Here is a 21,290-nt window from a genome sequence, read left to right as displayed (position 1 = left end):
ATCATGTTGGAAGACCTTCCCCATCTTTGTCGCCAATCGAACGTCCTGCAACAACATTTTCACATGAATTTGCAGAAAGGCTTAGTTGCTGTGCCCTGTAAGACGACTTGGTTTCTCAGAAAGCATAATTATTTGTCATTTTTTGTTCCTTCGTACCATTTATGAAGCTAGATATGCGCAACATTCAAACAGCTGTATTTCCATACCCACTGAAAATAGGATCTGTGTTGTATATCAGCTTTCTGTTTACAAAGACTTTCTAGTTCGTACTATCACCCCCTAAGTATTTAGACTTACTATTACTCCAGAATCACCTGTATGCACCGTGTGTTTCAGGAGCGGCATGTGCTTAACGAATGCCGCTTAAAGTAGGTCTACATGCTGATCTCACTAAGTAGCAAGTCCTTGATTTGACGTCACTGCTGTGAATTGTACGGAAATTAAGCTATCAAGTGCTAAACATTTAACTAATGAACCTACCAACCAAACCTAGTTCAAAACAATTTCACTACCCGAACTAAATGTAGAATTTAATAATTATTGATCTCTTCAGAAGATATATCAAAACCACCGTTTCTGAAATCTCTTTCGTTTTCTTACTTTCCAAACATTTAATAGACCCTAAATTTCTCATGCTGTCTTTCACAGATTTCATGAATTCCTTTTGAAAATTAAACCCAAATATATTTTATAAGCTTGTTATAAAATATCGACTGGTAAAGTGATTCCATATTTAGCAATAATGTGAATAAACTTAAATTAATGAGGTCACGAAAATATTGTAGGTATTTGTTTCGGAGTAATTGATTAGAAACCTGACATCTTATTGAGATAATTTTGTTATTGTGCTATTCTTATTATTAATTCCGAAACAAGAACATTCTCCCGGCAGTTATAATATACAGCCAGTGCCAGTGCTTTTGGCGCGTGTCCTTGAGTAAAAAGCCAGTCAGTGAGCACTTGTTGCCAGTGCAGGTGAGAACGGTGCCACCCAACATGTCACGTCAGTAATCTGCCCACTGCGTCAAAGGCAAGACACTCACACTTCACGTTTCTGGGATGTGTCTTTGGGTACACTGCCCACTGTCCACTTCAGCTGAGAGTGCTGGTACCACCTCCTAAACACATGTGACGTCAGCAATCTGCCAATCACAGCTGTCAGCTTTCTCGCCCACATTTTGTGGCAAAGATAAGATACTCGCTCTCAAGTTCTCATTACTTATTTCACACGCCAGAATCGGAGGCACTAGCTGTAAATATAGTGAACATAAATACCATTGAACAGAAATGGTAGAAACAGTAACACCCATATAAAGAGCAGTGATTATACAAGGGATTAATAAATGTTTCAATATATCAATACAAACATATTGTATGATTTGACTACATATACTACATAAGATATGTTCATAAATTTATATGATGTACTAGGGGCACAAAAAAGTAACCTTTCACCTACCGTGCATTAATAGTCAAGTTACATCCCTCACTTAAATCACTGAGGTATGCAAGGGTAGTAAATAACCCCTTTCCCTTCATTAATTTCCGTCATTTGCAGCCTGTTCAATACTCTTCTCTAACCTTATTGTACCTGCTGGTCTAGTATCTCACAAGTGGTGTCATGTTGTGACGTTCAGACATGTCTTCGGACAGTCGACTAAAACAACATCCTTATTGTGGAGTCCAGAATTAATCCTCTTACACTGTTTCTGTCAATCGCTAAAATATCTGCTCTCTAGCTCTCTAAATGCTTCCATTATCTGAGATTCATTGCATTTCCTCATATATCTCCCACTTTAACTTGAGCAGCAAATTCCAAGAACGTGTCCCAAAGTCTCCGATTCAATACAACCCCGATGTATACTGTCGTGTCCTGGCTCCTCCTTGGGACAGACCTGACAGTTTTAGTGTTACATGACATCTTAATAGCACTCGTCCATTCAAATGTTGATAACTTTGTCTTGTTATTAACCCACAAGTTCGTTTTAGGTTTCCCCATATAAACTTGGACTCATTTGCTCATATGAGCAAGCTGCCATCACGATTGGAAAGACAGAGTTCTCACATCATTTCGCATTCTTCTTCCTGATTTTCATTCAAATTCTCTTCGTTGTATTCTACATTTCAATGAGTTAAAGCTTCCTAAGTGCGCCAATCAGGTCTCGAAATCTTGCAGATATTCAACGTCAAATCTCAACAATTTTTTAATTACAAAATCATTGCATTAGTAAGAATTAGGAAACGTATGCAATAAAGAATAATATTACAAACTAATTTCATAATATACCATTATCTCCTCAGTCTTATTGCTGTTTCTGAAGCAAGCTACACAAGAAGTTTGATTTTGATAGAAAATAGCTTTGGGATACACGTATATCCTTCTGAACCATTCCTTTTAAATGCAGATGTTTACGTAAAATTCACTGAAGCGTTAGCAAAGGTAGCTTTGCATACAATCAAAGCATGTTACCAGCAAAGCGAGCGCATTGAGCATAATACAATGTAGTGTAAAAGCATTACTTTTAGATACATTACAATACACTAAATAAGTAGTGAAATTTGTCCACGACGAAATCTTCATTCGCCCCACATATTACGCAAAATAGTGAAGTAGGCGTATACCTTGTTGAATATCTGAAAGAAATAAGAGAAAGATATGAGTGGAACTGGAAGAAATTTCAAAGCTTTCATTTGTGGACATTCACAAGCAGGATTTAATGGCATGTGACAATTTTTCGTTAAATCGCGGACATTACGAGTGTCTAAGTGGAGTGTTTAGAAAGTAAGTTTCGTTCGGTATTATCAAGTCCTTATTTAGATAACAATGACTTTTAATGTAAACAAAAACAACTTATTAAGTCCAACCTATTCAGTCACTATTTTTGTTCAGACGCATCCCATTTTTGACGTAAATACGTCTATATAATTTAGATTCTGTACTAAGGTGCCATCTCATAAAATGGACAGACACAATTTCAGGAGAATTTTGTCGCGCACATAATTTCTAAGTTACAAGTCATATTCCAATGAAGTAAATGGTGATCGACGAATGAATGAACAATGCTTCCAATGTTGCAGAGTTGGAATGGGTGACAACATCCATCGATACGCGGGAGGGAGCAATTTGGGGCCCGAATTGCAGCCGAGGCAATGTAACTCAGAATTCGAAGCGATATAACGTTCGAAATGGTTTCAAGTTATTCGTATCCAACCAGGCCAATCTCAATTGAACAACAATGAAGGTCAACAAGTTAAATTGGGAAAATTAGCGAGTGAATTTGAGTGAAGAGAAAATGATGAAGCATATGCAGAGCAAAAGGGAGCGATCGTATACGCAACGGGTATACCTTACGGTACATTCATCGTTCCATCTCGAGAGACGTAATCACGCATAAAACTTGTGGTTGCGACTCCGATACAGCTTACGTCGACTTTTTTGCAACTGTTGTTGCTACAGTCTGGCTGTAATGATAAATATGTAATATACAGTACTATTTTTTAAATTTTGATGACTATTGGTTAGTTTTTTGTCCAGAATATTTTGAAGTCGAGAATACAGTTAATAAATTGGAGACAGATTCAGCCCGAAGGGAGTTTGCGCCAGTGTTTTCGTGATATTCAGAGTCTGTGGTGAAGTACTGTTGTAAAGCAAGATAACTAGATGTGAGAGAAGAGTTGGGATTTCTTTTCTAATTGCCCTCCTCACGAGTAAACCTGAAACATTTTATTCTCATGTCTTGCAGAATAATTTTTCATGAAATCCTTTTCAAAAGAATTCCACTTTCCTTGTTTTCCTTGATTACGCAACTAACGTGTAGTCTCCAAATCAAGCAAAAACCCAAAAATTTATCACAATAAAATCTTAATTTTCGACAGATGTTGAATGCTGAAAAAATATAAACCATATGTATTACCAACTTTATTATATAGGGTTAAGATTGAGATATCTCTGAATGAGGTTCTGGCTGATATGTACTGTAGGCCTCATGTATTATCAGACAATAAATCTGAATTGACGATATGTGTCAGAGGAAGAACAATTGTTTGTATGCATCTGAAGACTGATTAGTGTAATATGTAGGTAGTCGGCGATGAATCCAATGGAGGGGGGAAAGGAACTGGCCACCCTATCCCATTATCTCCTGGACTTGTAAGGTTCAGAGCTGTATTCGGACAGGTGACTAAACAACAACAACAAGGTTGAGGATCTTGAAAAGGAGACTAAAATCTGTTAAAATTAATACACGTAAATTGTACTTATATTAAGATCTTGAAACTGTGATTGTCATATTGCATCGTAAAAGAGCTTATGTATTTCTTTAAAAAAACATTTAATCCCTAGCAGATATTTTCATCGTACAAAATAGGTCTAAATTATCCACAGGACATGATAAAATGGATTATAGGAAAACTGGAAAACTGCAAATTATTTCATAAATTTTCTGCCAACAGACGGAAGACAATCGTGTCAACCAATAGGCAGATGACAATCGTAAAAACAAGCACAAACATTTTTGGACAGCTTTTGTGAAGCCACCTAAGGCTACGTAAAGTCTACATTATTTTTAAAGTGAAATTTCATGTATTTGTTTCAACAATGCTTCTGATTCTTGACAAAACAACATATTTACACATTCAATTGCTCTAAGCTACTAAGGTATATAATTTCCGATTGAAATAGTTAGGTTTTGTAACAACTGACATTACCGACTGTAACTAATAAAATTAATAAAAAACACATAGTGGTATTAACGGAAAAGAAAGATAGAGAATAAAATTATCAACTAATCGTACGTGCCGTCTACTCCCTGAAACCAAAATGACCGATGTCAGTAACTTCACAGAAGCCACTGTACGAAATGACTATTATTAAAATTTTATAGTAATTGTAAGTAAACTTATGTAATATTTCCACTTTCCTGAAGTACAAAGTTCATAAACGTCGTTTGTGCCAACTATTACGTCTTCTCTGCATGTACTTATTATTACTGTTATAGATATTACCAGATACAGAAAAGGTCCCTATATAATCTAAATCAGCGGTGACAAACTGGATATTGTGATTATATCGTGTAATCAAAGACATTCATACTAGTAAGAGGAGTTTCCGTACATTACTCTCTGTCTCGCTTACGTACTGAAGGTAAGCAGTGTTAGTACCATGTCGCTCTACAAACCCTCTGTCTCCAGGAGCAGGAACAGAAGGTTTCGTACAGAATGGGAAGAGGACTTTATTCGCTGTTCTGTCGGAGGAAATGTAATATGTTGCTTTGCTCAACGGTTCAATTAGTAGCAGTATACAGGGTGTTTAAAAAATACGGGGCATAATTTCAGGTATGTATTTCCCACATGTAGACAATCAAAATAGTTCATTACAACATGTGTCTGGAAATGCTTCATTTCATTTTCGAGTTATGGCCTTCACAACATTGAAATTCACCGGAACGTTTTTCTTTCCGCAGGTCGTTGTCATTACAGAAGATGTTCAAAATGTCCACCTCCTGCTTGAATACAGACCTCACATCGATGTCTCATTGACCTGCGAACACGAACCCAAACTCCAGGAGTATTGCGTATGTCCTCAGAACATGCCATAATTCGATTCCGAAGGGACTCCAAATCAGGCACCGGAGACGAATAAACCAATGATTTTAAATGGTCCCACAAGTAGAAATCGAGAGGGTTCAGATCAAGTGAGCGTGGAGGCCAAGCAATTGGGCCACATCTACCTATCCATCGATCAGGAAACCTTCGATCCAAGTACCGGCGAGCCGTACGACTGAAGTGTGCAGGAGCGCCATCATGCAAGAAGTGAATGTGTTGACGATTGATCAGTGGAGTGTCTTCTAAAACATGAGGTATGGTTCCGGTGAATTTCAATGTTGTGAAGGCCCTAACTCGGAAATAAATCATTTCCGGACACATGTTGTAATCAACTATTTTGATTGTCTGCATGTGGGAAATACATACCTGAACTTTTGCCACGTATTTTTGAAACACCCTGTATAGAAGCGACATTACAGTGCATTACGCTGAATACACAAGCATAACAGGTGTTGTTGTTATTATTATTATTATTATTATTATTATTAATATTATTATTATTATTATTACTTACTCACTTATTAACTAGCTTTTAAGGAACCCGGAAGTTCATTGCCGCCCTCACATAAGCCCGCCATTGGTCCCTATCCTGAGCAAGATTAATCCAGTCTATATCATCATATCTCACCTCCCTCAAATCCATTTTAATATTATCTTCCTATCCACGTCTCGGCCTCCCTAAAGGTCTTTTTCCCTCCGGTCTCCCAACTAACACTCTATATGCATTTCTGGATTCGCCCATACGTGCTACATGCCCTGCCCATCTCAAACGTCTGGATTTAATGTTCCTAATTATGTCAGGTGAAGAATACACTGCGTGCAGTTCTGCGTAGTGTAACTTTCTCCATTCTCCTGTAACTTCATCCCTCTTAGCCCCAAATATTTTCCTAAGCACCTTATTCTCAAACACCCTTAACCTATGTTCCTCTCTCAAAGTGAGAGTCCAAGTTTCACAACCATACAGAAGAGCCGGTAATATAACTGTTTTATAAATTCTAACTTTCAGATTTTTTGACAGCAGACTGGATGATAAAAATTTCTTAACCGAATAATAACAGGCATTTGCCATATTTATTCTGTGTTTAATTTCTTCCCGAGTATAATTTATATTTGTTACTGTTGCTCCAAGATATTTGAATTTCTCCACTTCTTCAAAAGATAAATTTCCAATTTTTATATTTCCATTTCGTACAATATTCTGATCACGAGACATAATCATATACTTTGTCTTTTCGGGATTTGGTTCCAAACCTATCGCTTTACTTGCATCAAGTAAAATTTCCGTGTTTTCCCTAATCGTTTGTGGATTTTCTCCTAACATATTCAAGTCTTCCGCATAGACAAGCAGCTGATGTAACCCGTTCAATTCCAAACCCTCTCTGTTATCTTGGACTTTCCTAATGGCATACTCTACAGCAAAGTTAAAAAGTAAAGGAGGTAGTGCATCTCCTTGCTTCAGCCCACAGTGAATTGGAAACGCATCTGACAGAAACTGACCTATACGAACTCTGCTGTACGTTTCACTGAGACACATTTTAATTAATCGAACTAGTTTCTTGGGAATACCAAATTCCATAAGAATATCATATAAAACTTCTCTCTTAACCTAGTCATATGCCTTTTTGAAATCTATGAATAACTGATGCACTGTACCCTTATACTCCCATTTTTTCTCCATTATCTGTCGAATACAAAATATCTGGTCAATAGTTGGTCTGTTACGCCTAAAACCACACTGATGATCCCCGATAATTTCATCTACATATGGAGTTACCCTTCTCAAAAGAATATTGGACAAAATTTTGTACGACGTCAACAAAAGTGATATTCCTCGAAAGTTACTACAGTTAGTCTTGTCCCCCTTCTTAAAGATAGGTACGATTATGGACTCCTTCCATTGATCTGGTACAATTTCCTTTTCCCAAATAGCAAGTACAAGCTTATAAATTTCGGTAGATAATGCGCTTCCACCCTCTTGTATTAATTCTGCAGGAATTTGATCGATACCTGGAGACTTATAATTTTTCAAATTTTCTATCGCAATTTCGACTTAAGAAAGAGTGGGTTCGGGTATATATGGCTCAGCAGTTTGTATTTCAATTTCGTCCCGATCATTCCTATTTGGCCTATGTATATTTAGTAGTTGTCCAAAATAGTTTTTCCATCTGTTCAGGATTGAATGAGCGTCTGCAAGCAAGTCACCATTCTCATCCTTGATCACGTTTACCCTTGCCTGATATCCATTCTTGAATTCCTTTATGCCCTTATATAAATCTCTAATATTTTTATTTTTACTATTTGTTTCTACCTCATTCAGTTTTTCCTTCAAGTAATCTCTCTTTTTATTCCTAAGCGTACGATTTGCTTCCCGTATTTTATTGAAATAATTATCTCTATTCGCCTCAACTGGATCCTGTAAGAACTTCAATTTTGCCTGTTTCCTTCTTTCTACTGCTATGCAACAATCATCAAACCACGGTTTCTTTTTCTTAGTTTCATAATAACCTATGCTCTGTTTAGCTCCAATTTTGATATTATCTCGGATATTTTCCCACATGCTATTAACATATACCTCTTCCTCAACTTCGTCGGAACTTGCTAATACGGCAAACCTACTTGAAATTTCGACCTGATAATGTTGCTTAGTTTCCTCGTCCTTTAATTTCGGAATATTGAATCTTCTAATATTAACTTGTTGCTCTACTCGCTTCGCTACTGACAGTCTTTCTCTTAGTTCTCCAATTACCAAATAATGGTCAGAAATACAGTCTGCCCCCCTGAAGGTTCGAATGTCTACTATACTAGTGTGTCTTCTTTTACCTATCAAGATGTGATCTATCTGGTTACGTGTCAATCCATCTGGAGAAGTCCAAGTATATTTATTATTATTATTATTATTATTATTATTATTATTATTATTATTATTATTATTACAGCAAGTGTTACCATAATTCTTAAATACGTGCCTGAATATATAGACCTACATATTCCCTTGAAGAATAAAATAATTACTGGACTACGCTATATCTCCATTTTAATTTTCTTAAATCTTTTGGTGGTTATTATCACTTACTAACTAGTTACTGATTTAATAATAATAATGGTAATACTAATAATACTGATAGCATTACCAGTAGCAGCAGTAATAATAGTAATAGTAATAATAACAATAATAATAATAATATTATTATTATTATTATTATTATTATTGTTATTATTATTATTAATATAGAGAAACTGTTTGAATATAACGTGCTAGTGCAGTAATGAAACGAGCTATTAAATTCCAAGAACTGAAATAAGCCTTAAATCATCATCATGAAGAAAAAGATGACATAACTAAAATTTAAGGAAGCCAGCTATCTAGTGGCGAACTAAATAGCTCGTTCTCTTAAACCCTCCAACAAAGGAGAGTTTTTTAAAGCGTAATGATCAACATTCCTGAAATAATTTGTCCAATGAAAGTTGTTAATTAATTTTGGAAAACTATGCTTTCTCGACTAATATCCAGAAGAGAATTCAAGAGATTTCTGATTGTGTTCATGAGGAATATTTGAAAAAAGCAAGAAAATGTATGTATGTGTATATATATATATTATTGGCTATTGATGACAGTAGTGACATTACTGATACAGCAAAGCTTGCGATTTTTATTAGCGAGTTGATGAAGAACTCAATGTTAGTGCACGAGCAACCACTGATTGTAGTTTTCATGCCATGTACTTCTCCCCCGCCTCTTTACTTCTTAGACTGTCTCTCGCGTGTAATCACTGCCGTTCGAGTTTTGGTCACCGCTGGTCTAAATGCACTACGGTACATTCTGAGACGGTGAAAAATGGGCACTTATAATTCGCGTCTTGTTAGTCACTCAGATCTGTTTATTTGAAACTCTACTGTACATAACTTATTTTGTTCATTTCGGAATCTGAAATATGTCCTCCAGCTAACTTCCGCGTTCATTTCTAACATTAGCCCTCGAGGTTAATATCGGAATGGATTAACACAGCAACACAAACATTCACACACACAGGCTTAGAGCTTACATCTTTTTCAAGTCTGTGTTTAAATCGACGTGTAATTCTATTCTGAGCTTTGATGTCAAGGCAGGCATGTCACGGACGCAGGCAAGTTTACGAAATGTTGCCTATCAGAGTGCACTTTGCGAGTGCTCTGGTTTCAGTAAGAGTAAGAGAAGTCCTCAATCAGGGGTGTACGTTGTACAGGGAATAAATTCCTACAGTAATACATATTTACGAAAAGTTAATATTAGACTGTACATAGCCTTACTAGGATCATTTATTAGGATATTTTATGTTTCGTCAATCATGTTAAATAATATATTTTCTTTGGAGGCATACTTGACAATAATTCTTAATAAATATCATTCCACATGAGTATAACAAGAAAAATTACTATAATGTAAATGAGAGTACACATCCACGAATAAATACGAAGTGGGCTATATTTAGACACATTTTCAAGATTGTTATATATTAACGAATTTTTTAAAAAATTAAATTAAAATAATTCTAATCTCTTTTGTTTTTTTATAAGCAAACATCCGGATTTGTCATTATTGGTGTAAGTTTCAATATTTTAAATTCTTGTGACGTTCTTTAGAAATAATACTTTCAATGTCAGTTTTGCTGGAAACTATCCTCATAATCTACTCTATATGTGAGAGTCTGTCAATCGTGACCTTTGCTTAGTTTTGCTGAGATTCATTTGTGAAAAAATGTACGCATCTATAAGTTAGTGCTTCCAAATATTAACATCACACCTGTTGCAAATTTAGAGCGAAATGGAATTTAACAAATAAATATTAACCACAGTAATGGTTTCAAAATGCTTAAAAACACAGCGATTTAACTTCTAGTTAGGTTTAGTAAAATTTTTATTAATAGTTTGAAATGTTATATACCAGGCCTGCACAAACGGCGCTCGTCGAGCGCTGCCGCTCCTTCGGAGCGGGAGAGCCGTCTAACAGCTCGCCGGAAAGATACGTAAGAATGACGTACGCCTGCTAGAGGTAGAAGATAGTCCACGCAACTATTTGGTATAGTGTGTATTATCAGTACCTATTTCACTTTGCGTATCTATGGCTACATAATGGAAGAATCTAAAAGACGGAAAATTTATCATCAGGCAAATTCTTATAATATTGCATGGGAAAATGCTTATTTTTTCACAGCAATACTCAGTGCCTTATCTCCCACAAAAGTTTGAAAGAAAGAGAAAAACATAATATAATGCGTCATTACTAGTCCACACATACAGATACGATGATTTTGTTAGTGAAGATCGCAGTAAAGAGGTTCAGGGGTTGAAAGTTGCATTATTACATGAGGTAGGTTACGTTAATCTTCAACAATTTAAATATTTCTCTTCAGGGAAAAGGCCAGTTCATTGTTGATATGTTGAATAAATTACGGGATTTCAGTCGTAAACTTAGAGGAAGGTAATATGGCTCACTTTCGAACAATAGAAACTGCTCGTAATGAAGCCATGTTAAATAGTCCAAGATAGTTTTGTAAACACTGAACGGGAATTCATTTTATGAACACTCGTACTAGTACTTCTTTTTGTGTACATTTTGTACGAGATCACCCCTTCTTCTAGTCCACCCTTATACAGAGCGCAGCTAATACCTGCATTCCGCTCATGAACTGTGAGCCGGCTCGGAGAGCGCAAACCTTGTGCAGGCCTGTTATATACCATACAATCATTTTCGTCCTATCATCTTCCTCGATGTTCTTGTATTCATAAGAATTATATACATCGTAATGTCGCTCTACATTAAATTTCTTGAACACTATACATTGTATCTCTCCATCGTGATTGCGGCTTGAAAGTTTGAATTAACAATCATTATGCTAAGATTGAATAGCAGCTAGCCTACTGCTGATTCCTAGAACCAGTAGTGCGATTAGAGTGTTAATTAATAGTCTTCATAATTAAACTGATACCCCTAACGTAATTTAATCTTGTAATTAACAAAAGTGTGTCATCTTCACATAAAGAAAAGTATAAATATAAAAATAGTTAATTAATTCTTCCCATCACTCCTACAAAATAAATTATACACGCTACCCTATTGTTTTTAGTAGACTCTATAAAGCAAGCAACCATATATTTCGTATTACTAGTGTACTTATTCACCCCTGCCAACCCTCTTGCAATGAAATAGGAGAAAAGTGCAGGCGCTCGCGTGCACAAGTGCTTAAACCACGGACGAAGTACACACCGCGAGCTGATTCTGACATGATTGTGTTAAAAATAGCATTTTTATATAGTCATTATTTCCTTTCGACACCATCGTCATCGTCATCGTCATCATCATTATCATGATCATCAATACAGAGCTCTAGATTCTTAGGTTCGAACTTATTCTGTTCATATCTCGTTACACGTGAAATATCACTATTCTTGTCCGTTTTAGGTACCAACGAGTACCATACAGTACGACGTCAATTTTGTGAACCATTGTAAGCGTACTGTGGCTTAGTAAACAATGATGATGCCAGACCAGTTGAGGCACTGGGATCGAACACATCACAGACGGTAGGAGTTGTCTGTCAAGCGCACGTCTTTAAACATGCAATAAAAGTGCAAGTTATTCGATGAATTGAAAATGGCGAAAACTTTAAACGTACGTATTGCAAGTAATTAATACAAAATTAATTCTCCCACGCGATTTATAATGTCGCTGCCTGCTGAGCTAAAATTTCCACTGAAACTCTAAAATCAAGCTGGAATAAATTACTTACATATGAAGTCGAAAGGGCGATTTCTGAATAAAGAATCCTTATGTAAAATGCAGGAGTTATAAGAGTCGTTTGCAAAATACTATTAATTTTTCCTGAAGACCAATGTAAAACTTTACGAGTAAGTTTGTTAGCAACTTTTTCAGTCCTAAAAATATTACGGCTCATAAAAAAAAAAGAAAACCTGTATATTTTAGTGGATAAACTTGGACTGATGCTAATTACAATGCAAATTACTGCTTAAAATCAATAAAAATGGTACGAATTAAATTCACTTGTAATTAATGAAGATAAAACAACAGCTATCCCATTTTCTTTAAAAAATAAAGGTAATAAACCAATTTGATCTATACTAAAAATTAAAATGCATAATTTTTACTGTTCCGATAAAAATTGCAATTGTTCAGTTATTAATGAAGTTAATGAGGTTAAATACTTAGGTATAATTATTGATAATAATTACAAATGGAATATTCATATTCATTAAATTTGTAATAAATTACGTAAAACATTATGTTACTTTTCTTCTAAGAAATATTTCGTCAATTAACTGTTTATGTACAATTTGTATAGCATTATTTCAGTCTATATTTATGTAGGGTATTATAGGTTAGAGTAGAACTTATAAATCCAACCCTTATCCGTTAATTTTACAAAAAAAATGTGTTAAAAATTTGTTTAAAAAAAGCAGAAAGATTACTCAACTGAATTCTTGTTTAAACATTTCAAAGTTTTCAACATTAAACAAATTTATTATTTTATTTTATTAAAATATTTTCACAGAAATTTTAATAACTTTGAAAGATATATACATAAATATAGAGCTAAAAATATTGATTACCTGTGTTTATCTGAACCTAAATGTAAAACCAATGCAGCTTTTTATCATAGCATGAGTCAAAGTCCTAGATTATTAAACAAATTTTATTCTAATATTATTTTAACCACTAATTCTCTCCAAATTATCAAAACATAAATAAAAAAAGAAATGTATTGCATTTATGGTTTGGGTTTAAAGATATTTAACACTTTTCAATTTAATTTATTCACTCTCAATTTCATTTTTGTTTGCATTGGAATCCTCTTCTGATCACGAGTCTTACTCATTCAGGAGTGGGCTAGTTCATATTATATTGTATTAACTTGTATTCATTTGAACTTACTAGCAATAAAATAAATAAATAAATAAATAAATAAATAAATAAATAAATAAATAAATAAATAAATAAATAAATAAATAAACTTGATATATGAAGATGGCGGAACGACTTTCAAACGGTGCCATCGACAATAACAAATAGTAAAATTTGCACGTATTCCGGACAAATTCGGAGCCAATGGTACTGTTAACGACGTGCATAATTGCCGTTCCGGGCGACCTGTAAAGGCTGGTTCACAATAAACTGGGAACGGAAACGACAACGAGAACGAGAACTGAAATATTGTTAAAATAAATGTATTTAAATGTGGGCATTCACAATTAACTATTGTAAATGCTCACTTTTAAATATATTTTTTTACATTATTTCCGTTCTCGTTGCCGTTTCCGTTCCAGGCATATTGTGAACCAGCCTTAACAGCAACTGCAGCTACCTCCGCAGCAGTGTTACAACAATTTACGTTCACCACAGAAGCCTGTGAAACAGTGTGCACGTGAAACCGGAGTTAATCGATCAAGTTTACAGGAAATTTTGAAGACTGGAAAGTGGAAAGTGTACATTCCAAGACTGCTGCATGCAATGACTGAGGACGACCCTGATCGACGAGTTGAGTACTGTGAGTGGTTTGAAAACATGGTGAGCGAGGATGGGGAGTTTGCAGGTAAGAATGTCTGGTCTGACAATTCAAACTGAATGGTACTATAAACCGCCAAAATTGCATGTACTGGGTCCCCGAAAATCCACACATCCATCAGGACAAAGCTGTCAATTTACCGGACTTAATGTGTGGCGTGGTTTGTCCTCCGGGTTTGATTCTGCCTTTCTTCTTTGAGGGCATAGTTACCGGTGTGGCATATCTCGAGATGCTTCAGACGACAATTGTACCTGCCATCCGAGAATTGTATGGGGATGAGAGGTTTTATCTGCAAAAAGATGTCGCCCCAGTCCACTACCATTGAGATGTAAGGGCTTATCTGGATGAAACTCTACCGGACGATGAATGGGTCGAAGAGGTGGTGTCGAGTAACCAACACGATTCCCAGATTTCTCGACAGTGTTTGGGATGCTGATGGTGTTCACTTCGAACACCTACATTAAGCTACAATATCCCCAAAAAGGAGAATTTTATCTCAAATTTTTCCAAAGTTATCTATGAACAAACAGTGTATACATTTTTTGGGCTACTTTGTATATATATCCCCCCTTACTTTCTCTGCATGTTTTAAATTTCGGCATGCAACTTAAACTTGACCGTAGTGGAATACTGGCAGCTTGTTTGTCTCTGGGCTCGAAGTTAGCAGAGTCAAATCTGACGGTGGGTTATAGACTTTTCAGTACGGAGAAATTTTAAGCAGAGATCCTTTATGAGGATCTTTAATCAGGGGATCCCGATTCTGAAATTTCGTGTTCGAACCTCATAATTGCAAGAAAAGACCCTTGGGAAAAATTTAACGGACTGTACAGTTAGTTGCTTACTAGATAATGGACTACCCTCCCCCCCATCATATTGTCGCAGTGTACTAGCTTTAAGTAACATAACATCTACATGGTTCAAAGTATAAGTTAATTAAATGTGTAGTGTACAGATCTAATAATTTAATAAATATACAATATTGTAAACATGATAAAATATTAATATGTATTAATATTGACACACAGTTCCACAAGACACTTCATCATCAACATGTGTATCATCGGACTAGTTTTTAAACTTAAAATATTATGACGAGTATATAACCGTGTCGCAAAAGTATCCACGACAGCTCATCTGGATTGCTAACCAAGCGTATACCTGTGAACCACCCCTGTAAAGGGGTCCTACCCTTTGTCCAACACGGAACAACATGGCATTCATTCATTCATTCATTCATTTTCATGTAGACCTAAATGTGTTGGTTATTAGAATATATTAATAGTATGTATGTTGCTTATATTTAATTTCTCCCTAAAAACTATGAATTCCTAAATAGAAGATTTAAAATCATAAAAATCATAAAACAGGGGTTTAAAAACCTAATTTAATTTTTTTATTTAAAAATCCGGGGCTTGCTCATCATCATAATGTGTTAAGTCGAAACGACATCGCTTAATTTACTGTAAATATTAATACAAAGGAGTAACAACAAAATTTATCGGTGTAGGAGATATATGTAATAAATACTTGACCATACCTCTTAGTACCCTGTTATCATCTGAGCTTTTGACTTTGTACTGTCCGTTTAAGTGTAGGAATTTGTTTCGAAGAGTATTTCAAATTAAACTTTTTTTTAATGTCTTACTTTATTTCGGATTCTTAAAAGGTATTAGTTAATAGCACATTGTATTATATCTAGGTAATCTGTAATGTCGAGGAAGATGTCTATAGTAATGACAATGAAAGCAAACAGTAGGCATTTAAACATCTGATTTTTTTTTCAGAATTGTACTGTACATGAAAATTAAGACCTACAAACGTTAACGAACATATTGGTTAAAGTAGTATGACGACGTCTAGGTTTGGATATGGTTAATGTTCTCGATAATAATAAATAAAGACGAATTACATACTTACGTCGGAAAATGTCTCCAGAGACACTGTGAACAGTTTTGCAGCTGTAAGTCGAACTGGCTTCTGGCTGCGCATTAGACACATCTGCACCATTTTCTTCAGCTTGGGTGAACGATTGTACCAGTGGGAATCATAGATTACCTCGTTGACTGTCAAGCTCTTAAATAAAGGAAAATAATCAGGAATTGACATCATGTGCAAGATGTCTAAATTGATATGTCCTAATGTCATCGTTTTCACTTTATATGAAAATTTTAACTCACATGAAACCTATAACACACAACATTTTAATTAACATGACGTGTGCTGATTTGGTCCAATATACAGAGTGAAATGTAATTAAACCGACAAACTACGGGAGGTTGTATGGGACACCAAAACAAATGGATTCCTCTAATATCAACATTAAACCGGCAGAGGACGTATGCGTTCTTCAGTTCATGACTACTCTACAAATTTACATTTTGTTCTACGTCTTGACCCAGTGCAGTGCTTTGTTAAACCGGCAGAGGACGTATGCGTTCTTCAGTTCATGACTACTCTACAAATTTACATTTTGTTCTACGTCTTGACCCAGTGCAGTGCCTTGTTAAACCGGCAGAGGACGTATGCGTTCTTCAGTTCATGACTACTCTACAAATTTACATTTTGTTCTACGTCTTGATCCAGAGCAGTGCTTTGTTAAACCGGTAGATGGTGTATGCGTTCTTCAGTTCATGACTACCCTACAAATTTACATTTTGTTCTACGTCTTGACCCAGTGCAGTGCTTTGTTAAACCGGTAGATGGCGTATGCGTTCTTCAGTTCATGACTACTCTACAAATTTACATTTTTTTCTACGTCTTAACCCGGTACAGTGCTTTGTTAAACCGGCAGATTGCGTATGCGTTCTTCAGTTAATGAGTACCCTACAAATTTACATTTTGTTCTACGTCTTGACCCAGTGCAGTGCTTTATTAAACCGGCAGATTGCGTATGCGTTCTTCAGTTCATGACTAACCTACAAATTTACATTTTTTTCTACGTCTTAACCAGGTGCAGTGCTTTGTTAAACCGGCAGATTGCGTATGCGTTCTTCAGTTAATGAGTACCCTACAAATTTACATTTTGTTCTACGTCTTGACCCAGTGCAGTGCTTTATTAAACCGGCAGATTGCGTATGCGTTCTTCAGTTAATGAGTACCTTACAAATTTACATTTTGTTCTACGTCTTGACTCGGTGCAGTGCTTTGTTAAACCGGCAGATTGCGTATGCGTTCTTCAGTTCATGACTAACCTACAAATTTACATTTTGTTCTACGTCTTGACCTGGTGCTGTGCTTTGTTAAACCGGTAGATTGCGTATGCGTTCTACAGTTGATGACTACCCTACAAATTTACATTTTGTTCTACGTCTTGACCCAGAGCAGTGCTTTGTTAAAGCGGCAGAGGACGTATGCGTTCTTCTGTTCATGACTACTCTACAAATTTACATTTTGTTCTACGTCTTGACCCGGTGCAGTGCTTTGTTTAAATCGGCAGATGGCGTATGCGTTCTTCAGTTCATGACTACCCTACAAATTTACATTTTGTTCTACGTCTTGACCCAGTGCAGTGCTTTGTTAAAGCGGCAGAGGACGTATGCGTTCTTCAGTTCATGACTACTCTACAAATTTACATTTTGTTCTACGTCTTGACTCGGTGCAGTGCTTTGCTAAACCGGCAGATTGCGTATGCGTTCTTTAGTTCATGACTACCCTACAAATTTACATTTTGTTCTACGTCTTGATCCGGTGCAGTGCTTTGTTAAACCGGTAGATTGCATATGCGTTCTACAGTTGATGACCACCCTACAAATTTACATTTTGTTCTACGTCTTGACCCGGTGCAGTGCTTTGTTAAACCGGCAGATTGCGTATGCTTTCTTCAGTTCATGACTACCCTGCAAATTCAAATCACGTGCGTAACTACTAGAACAATTTCCAGAGAAGTGGATTGGTAGAGGCGGTTCTGTATCTTGGCCTCCTCGATCTCCTGATTAGACACCTCTGCTTTTTGTGTGGGAACAGATGCGTAATCTTGTTTACGCAACCTCAATTGAATCAGAAGATGATTTGGTGACCCAGATTATTTGTTGCAGCAGGGAAAATAAACGATAATCCTGAAGTCTTTCACCGTGTTAGAAAATCCATGTCTTGCCGAAGTAAACTTTGTGTACAGGTCAATGGAGTTATTTTTGAACATCTTTTGAGTGATTTTGATGTGTAAATGTTTTATAAGGGACTCAAGCAATAAAGCATGGCAATGGTTTATGTTACATTAAGAGCTGGTGTCCTAGTGCCCTACAGCATAATATGAAATTAGAGAAAACTGTTTGTTTTGTTGTCTCATACAACCTCCCGGAGTTTGTCCGTTTAATTACTTTTCACCCTGTAGAATATTCAGCATAAAGTCTGATTCGTTTTGTAAAATAATTATGTCAAGAGTGATACAAAAGTTATCTTATATCCATTGTGGTGTTAAAACTTGGGAGTTTTGTATCGTTACTTTAAGAACAAATGAAATAAAGTCATCACTTAGCGATAATATATTAATTATTTATTTATTTAATCTAGCAGACCTAAGGCCAGTAGGCCTTCTCTTCCGCCCAGCCAGACTAATTCTAATTGAATACAATTGCTTACATAGCGATGTCTGAAAAAAAAAATTGCTGTTTACTGCAAGGCAACTAGTGAAATGTAGGTTGTGCTTTACAAAATTTGAAAGTGTAAAAGCGTTATTTTGAGCCTTGAGTACGGGTTCGAAGAGCTTTGAATTACAGTAGTATCGCAAGTTCCAAGAAAGGAGTTTTCCCGAAACCGAAACTGCTGTTAGCGTTGCTATGAATACAAGTCCCAAGTCTTTGACAACTGTTCACAGACATGGCTATGTTCATACACAATTAGTGAACAACATATCAGGCCAGAGTCCTTATGTCGATTACATCTTAACGTTCTTAGGCTTGTATTACATAATCAAAAATATATGTCAAACATCTGTTATATAAATACTTGTATGTAGTCCATTATAAAATATATGATTATATAATTGGTTATATTTAATTAAAATTTCTTTGATGCAAGATCTTTCATAAATGTAAATGCATCTTGTTACGTTTTATAGAAGATATAACTAGCTAATATGGCCGAACATACTAAATATTGATGGATTCTTACTACAACCAGATCCTGATATCAAAATATGAAGCAAATTAAATGTTATAATTAACACAAGACACATAGACAACAAAAACATAAATAATAGACAAGAAGTGTACGTAAATAAAAATAGTAGAGACTATAAAAGCTGTACAGGAAGGATGAATATGTCTGGACGAACTGATAATTATCTTCATCCAATCAACTTAAGTAACTTTTTCAAGATCTCACATTGTAGATCTTTTATATAGTTTTGTTGGACACTTCTTGTTACGTCTTGCAATCCATGGATTAATCAAACCACAGGCGTTTCCTTTTCTGTTCCTTTTTCAGCAAAATGGATATTATAATATAAAGTTATTCAAAAGTAAGTTACATTTTGAAATATATATATATATATATATATATATATATATATATATATATATATATATATATAATTTTAACTGGTAATGGAAATTACGGGAAAACGTCTGAACGGATTTTAATGAATGACCCCTCATTTTGAAGCTTGGAACTCAAAGTTTTTCGGAAAAATAGTAGTTTTCAGTGAAATGTCAATTTTTAAACATAATTTTCCTATTTTCCAAAATCCATCTGTCGTCAGTTTTGAGAACTAGCTAATAGCATTCACGGCCGACTTGATATCCCCTTCGCTTTTTTGTAAAGGAGAAGCGAAGCGAGCATCGAGTCGGCCGTGTTGCATTTCAGAATAAAACAAAACACATACTACAGTAAACAATATTACACGAAGGCCATGATCTGCAAGAATGCTGACATATTTAGAGCTCAAATTAAATTGGTTATTAAAAACTTAACTTACTAAAAATAATTTACAGGTTCGATTCTGTGGTGTGTAAATTTCTGGGTACAGCTGTGTATTGGATATTAAAAACTACAAAACTTGAGGTGGTTTGATGACATTATTACCATTAGAAATGAAATATTACTGTATTGTGGTTAATGCCATGATGTGACTATTTTTCATTAATTATACATATTAATGCTATATTGATGATATGAAAGTGAAACGTTTTGGGGTTATATAAGTAGATGTAGAGAATAACTTAAATTAGATTTTGATTTCTATATTTTACTGAGTGGCGGCTATAAAGTATATATAGTATATGTTACTGAAAGCTATAAAACTTACGTAAGATAATAATATTATTAAAAATCAAATATTTTTATAATTATTAATCAAGTGGGGTTGGGTCTTTTTCATATATTTAATGGCGGTGTGGTGTAGATATTTATATGCGTGGTTCTCTTCAGTATTGGCTCGAGAGAGAGTATCTTTCATTGATATGGAACCAAATAACTTTCCGAATGTCTGGTATTCTTCATTGAAAATAAATCTGAAAAATGTTTATTTGAACGTCTAATGAACTTAGTTTACAGCATTTGCTGCACAAGCCACTAGTAGATATAATATTTTTAAAAATTAACAAATACACAAATTAGTAACACACCTGTATGTATCGAACAATGAGATTTGTTCATTTACCACACTCAATTATTTGGTAAACATGGTAACAGATTTTGCTTATAATGTATCAAAGTAAATCTACTTTTTATTGAATTTTTAAATCACTATCACTGACTGTGATTTAAAATGTTTTGATTTTGCAAGATCGAATTAGTTTTGTTCAGTGTTATTATGAATGTGAAAGAAGTTTAACAAACAGAATACGAAAATTCGGAATAAAACATAATTTACCTAAAACCTGGCAAGCGCGTTCCCTTGATATCAATTCAGGAGAGTTTTGATAGTGGGGTTATTTAAAAGACTTATGAACGGTTTCTCCAAGTATTGTTAGAATATTTAATGAAGTTGAACTCTAAACAGTCCGTTAAATATTATTTCTTCAAGTCTTCAACACTAGTTAGCCTTAACAGATTGTTAAGTGTTTGTTAACTTTAAATGTAGGATTTTAGGCAGTTAACTCACTTGACAGATAGTTCAGCGGTTCCCAAATTGCTCTCCGCGGAGCCCAAGGGCTCCGCGAATGATTATCGGGGGCTCCGTCCGCGGAA

The 21,290-nt window shown here is 35.2% G+C and overlaps 1 protein-coding gene across 1 annotated transcript in view; it reads right to left on the bottom strand.

The window, feature by feature from the left end:
• Positions 1 to 2,368: 2,368 nt before the first annotated feature.
• LOC138713008 (putative odorant receptor 85d) overlaps positions 2,369 to 21,290 on the bottom strand; it is a 36,627-nt gene continuing 17,705 nt past the window's right edge. The window contains exons 5-6 of the mRNA XM_069844690.1: positions 16,080 to 16,235; positions 2,369 to 2,634 (exon numbers count right to left, since the gene is read on the bottom strand). Of these exons, the coding sequence (XP_069700791.1) occupies positions 2,578 to 2,634; positions 16,080 to 16,235 (213 nt within the window). The 3' untranslated portion in view covers positions 2,369 to 2,577. The remainder of the gene's footprint in view (positions 2,635 to 16,079; positions 16,236 to 21,290) is intronic.

Source organism: Periplaneta americana, chromosome 14 (genome assembly GCF_040183065.1).
Source record: "Periplaneta americana isolate PAMFEO1 chromosome 14, P.americana_PAMFEO1_priV1, whole genome shotgun sequence".
Classification (NCBI taxonomy): Eukaryota; Metazoa; Arthropoda; class Insecta; order Blattodea; family Blattidae; genus Periplaneta; species Periplaneta americana.
This window is presented reverse-complemented; position numbering and strand designations above follow the sequence as displayed.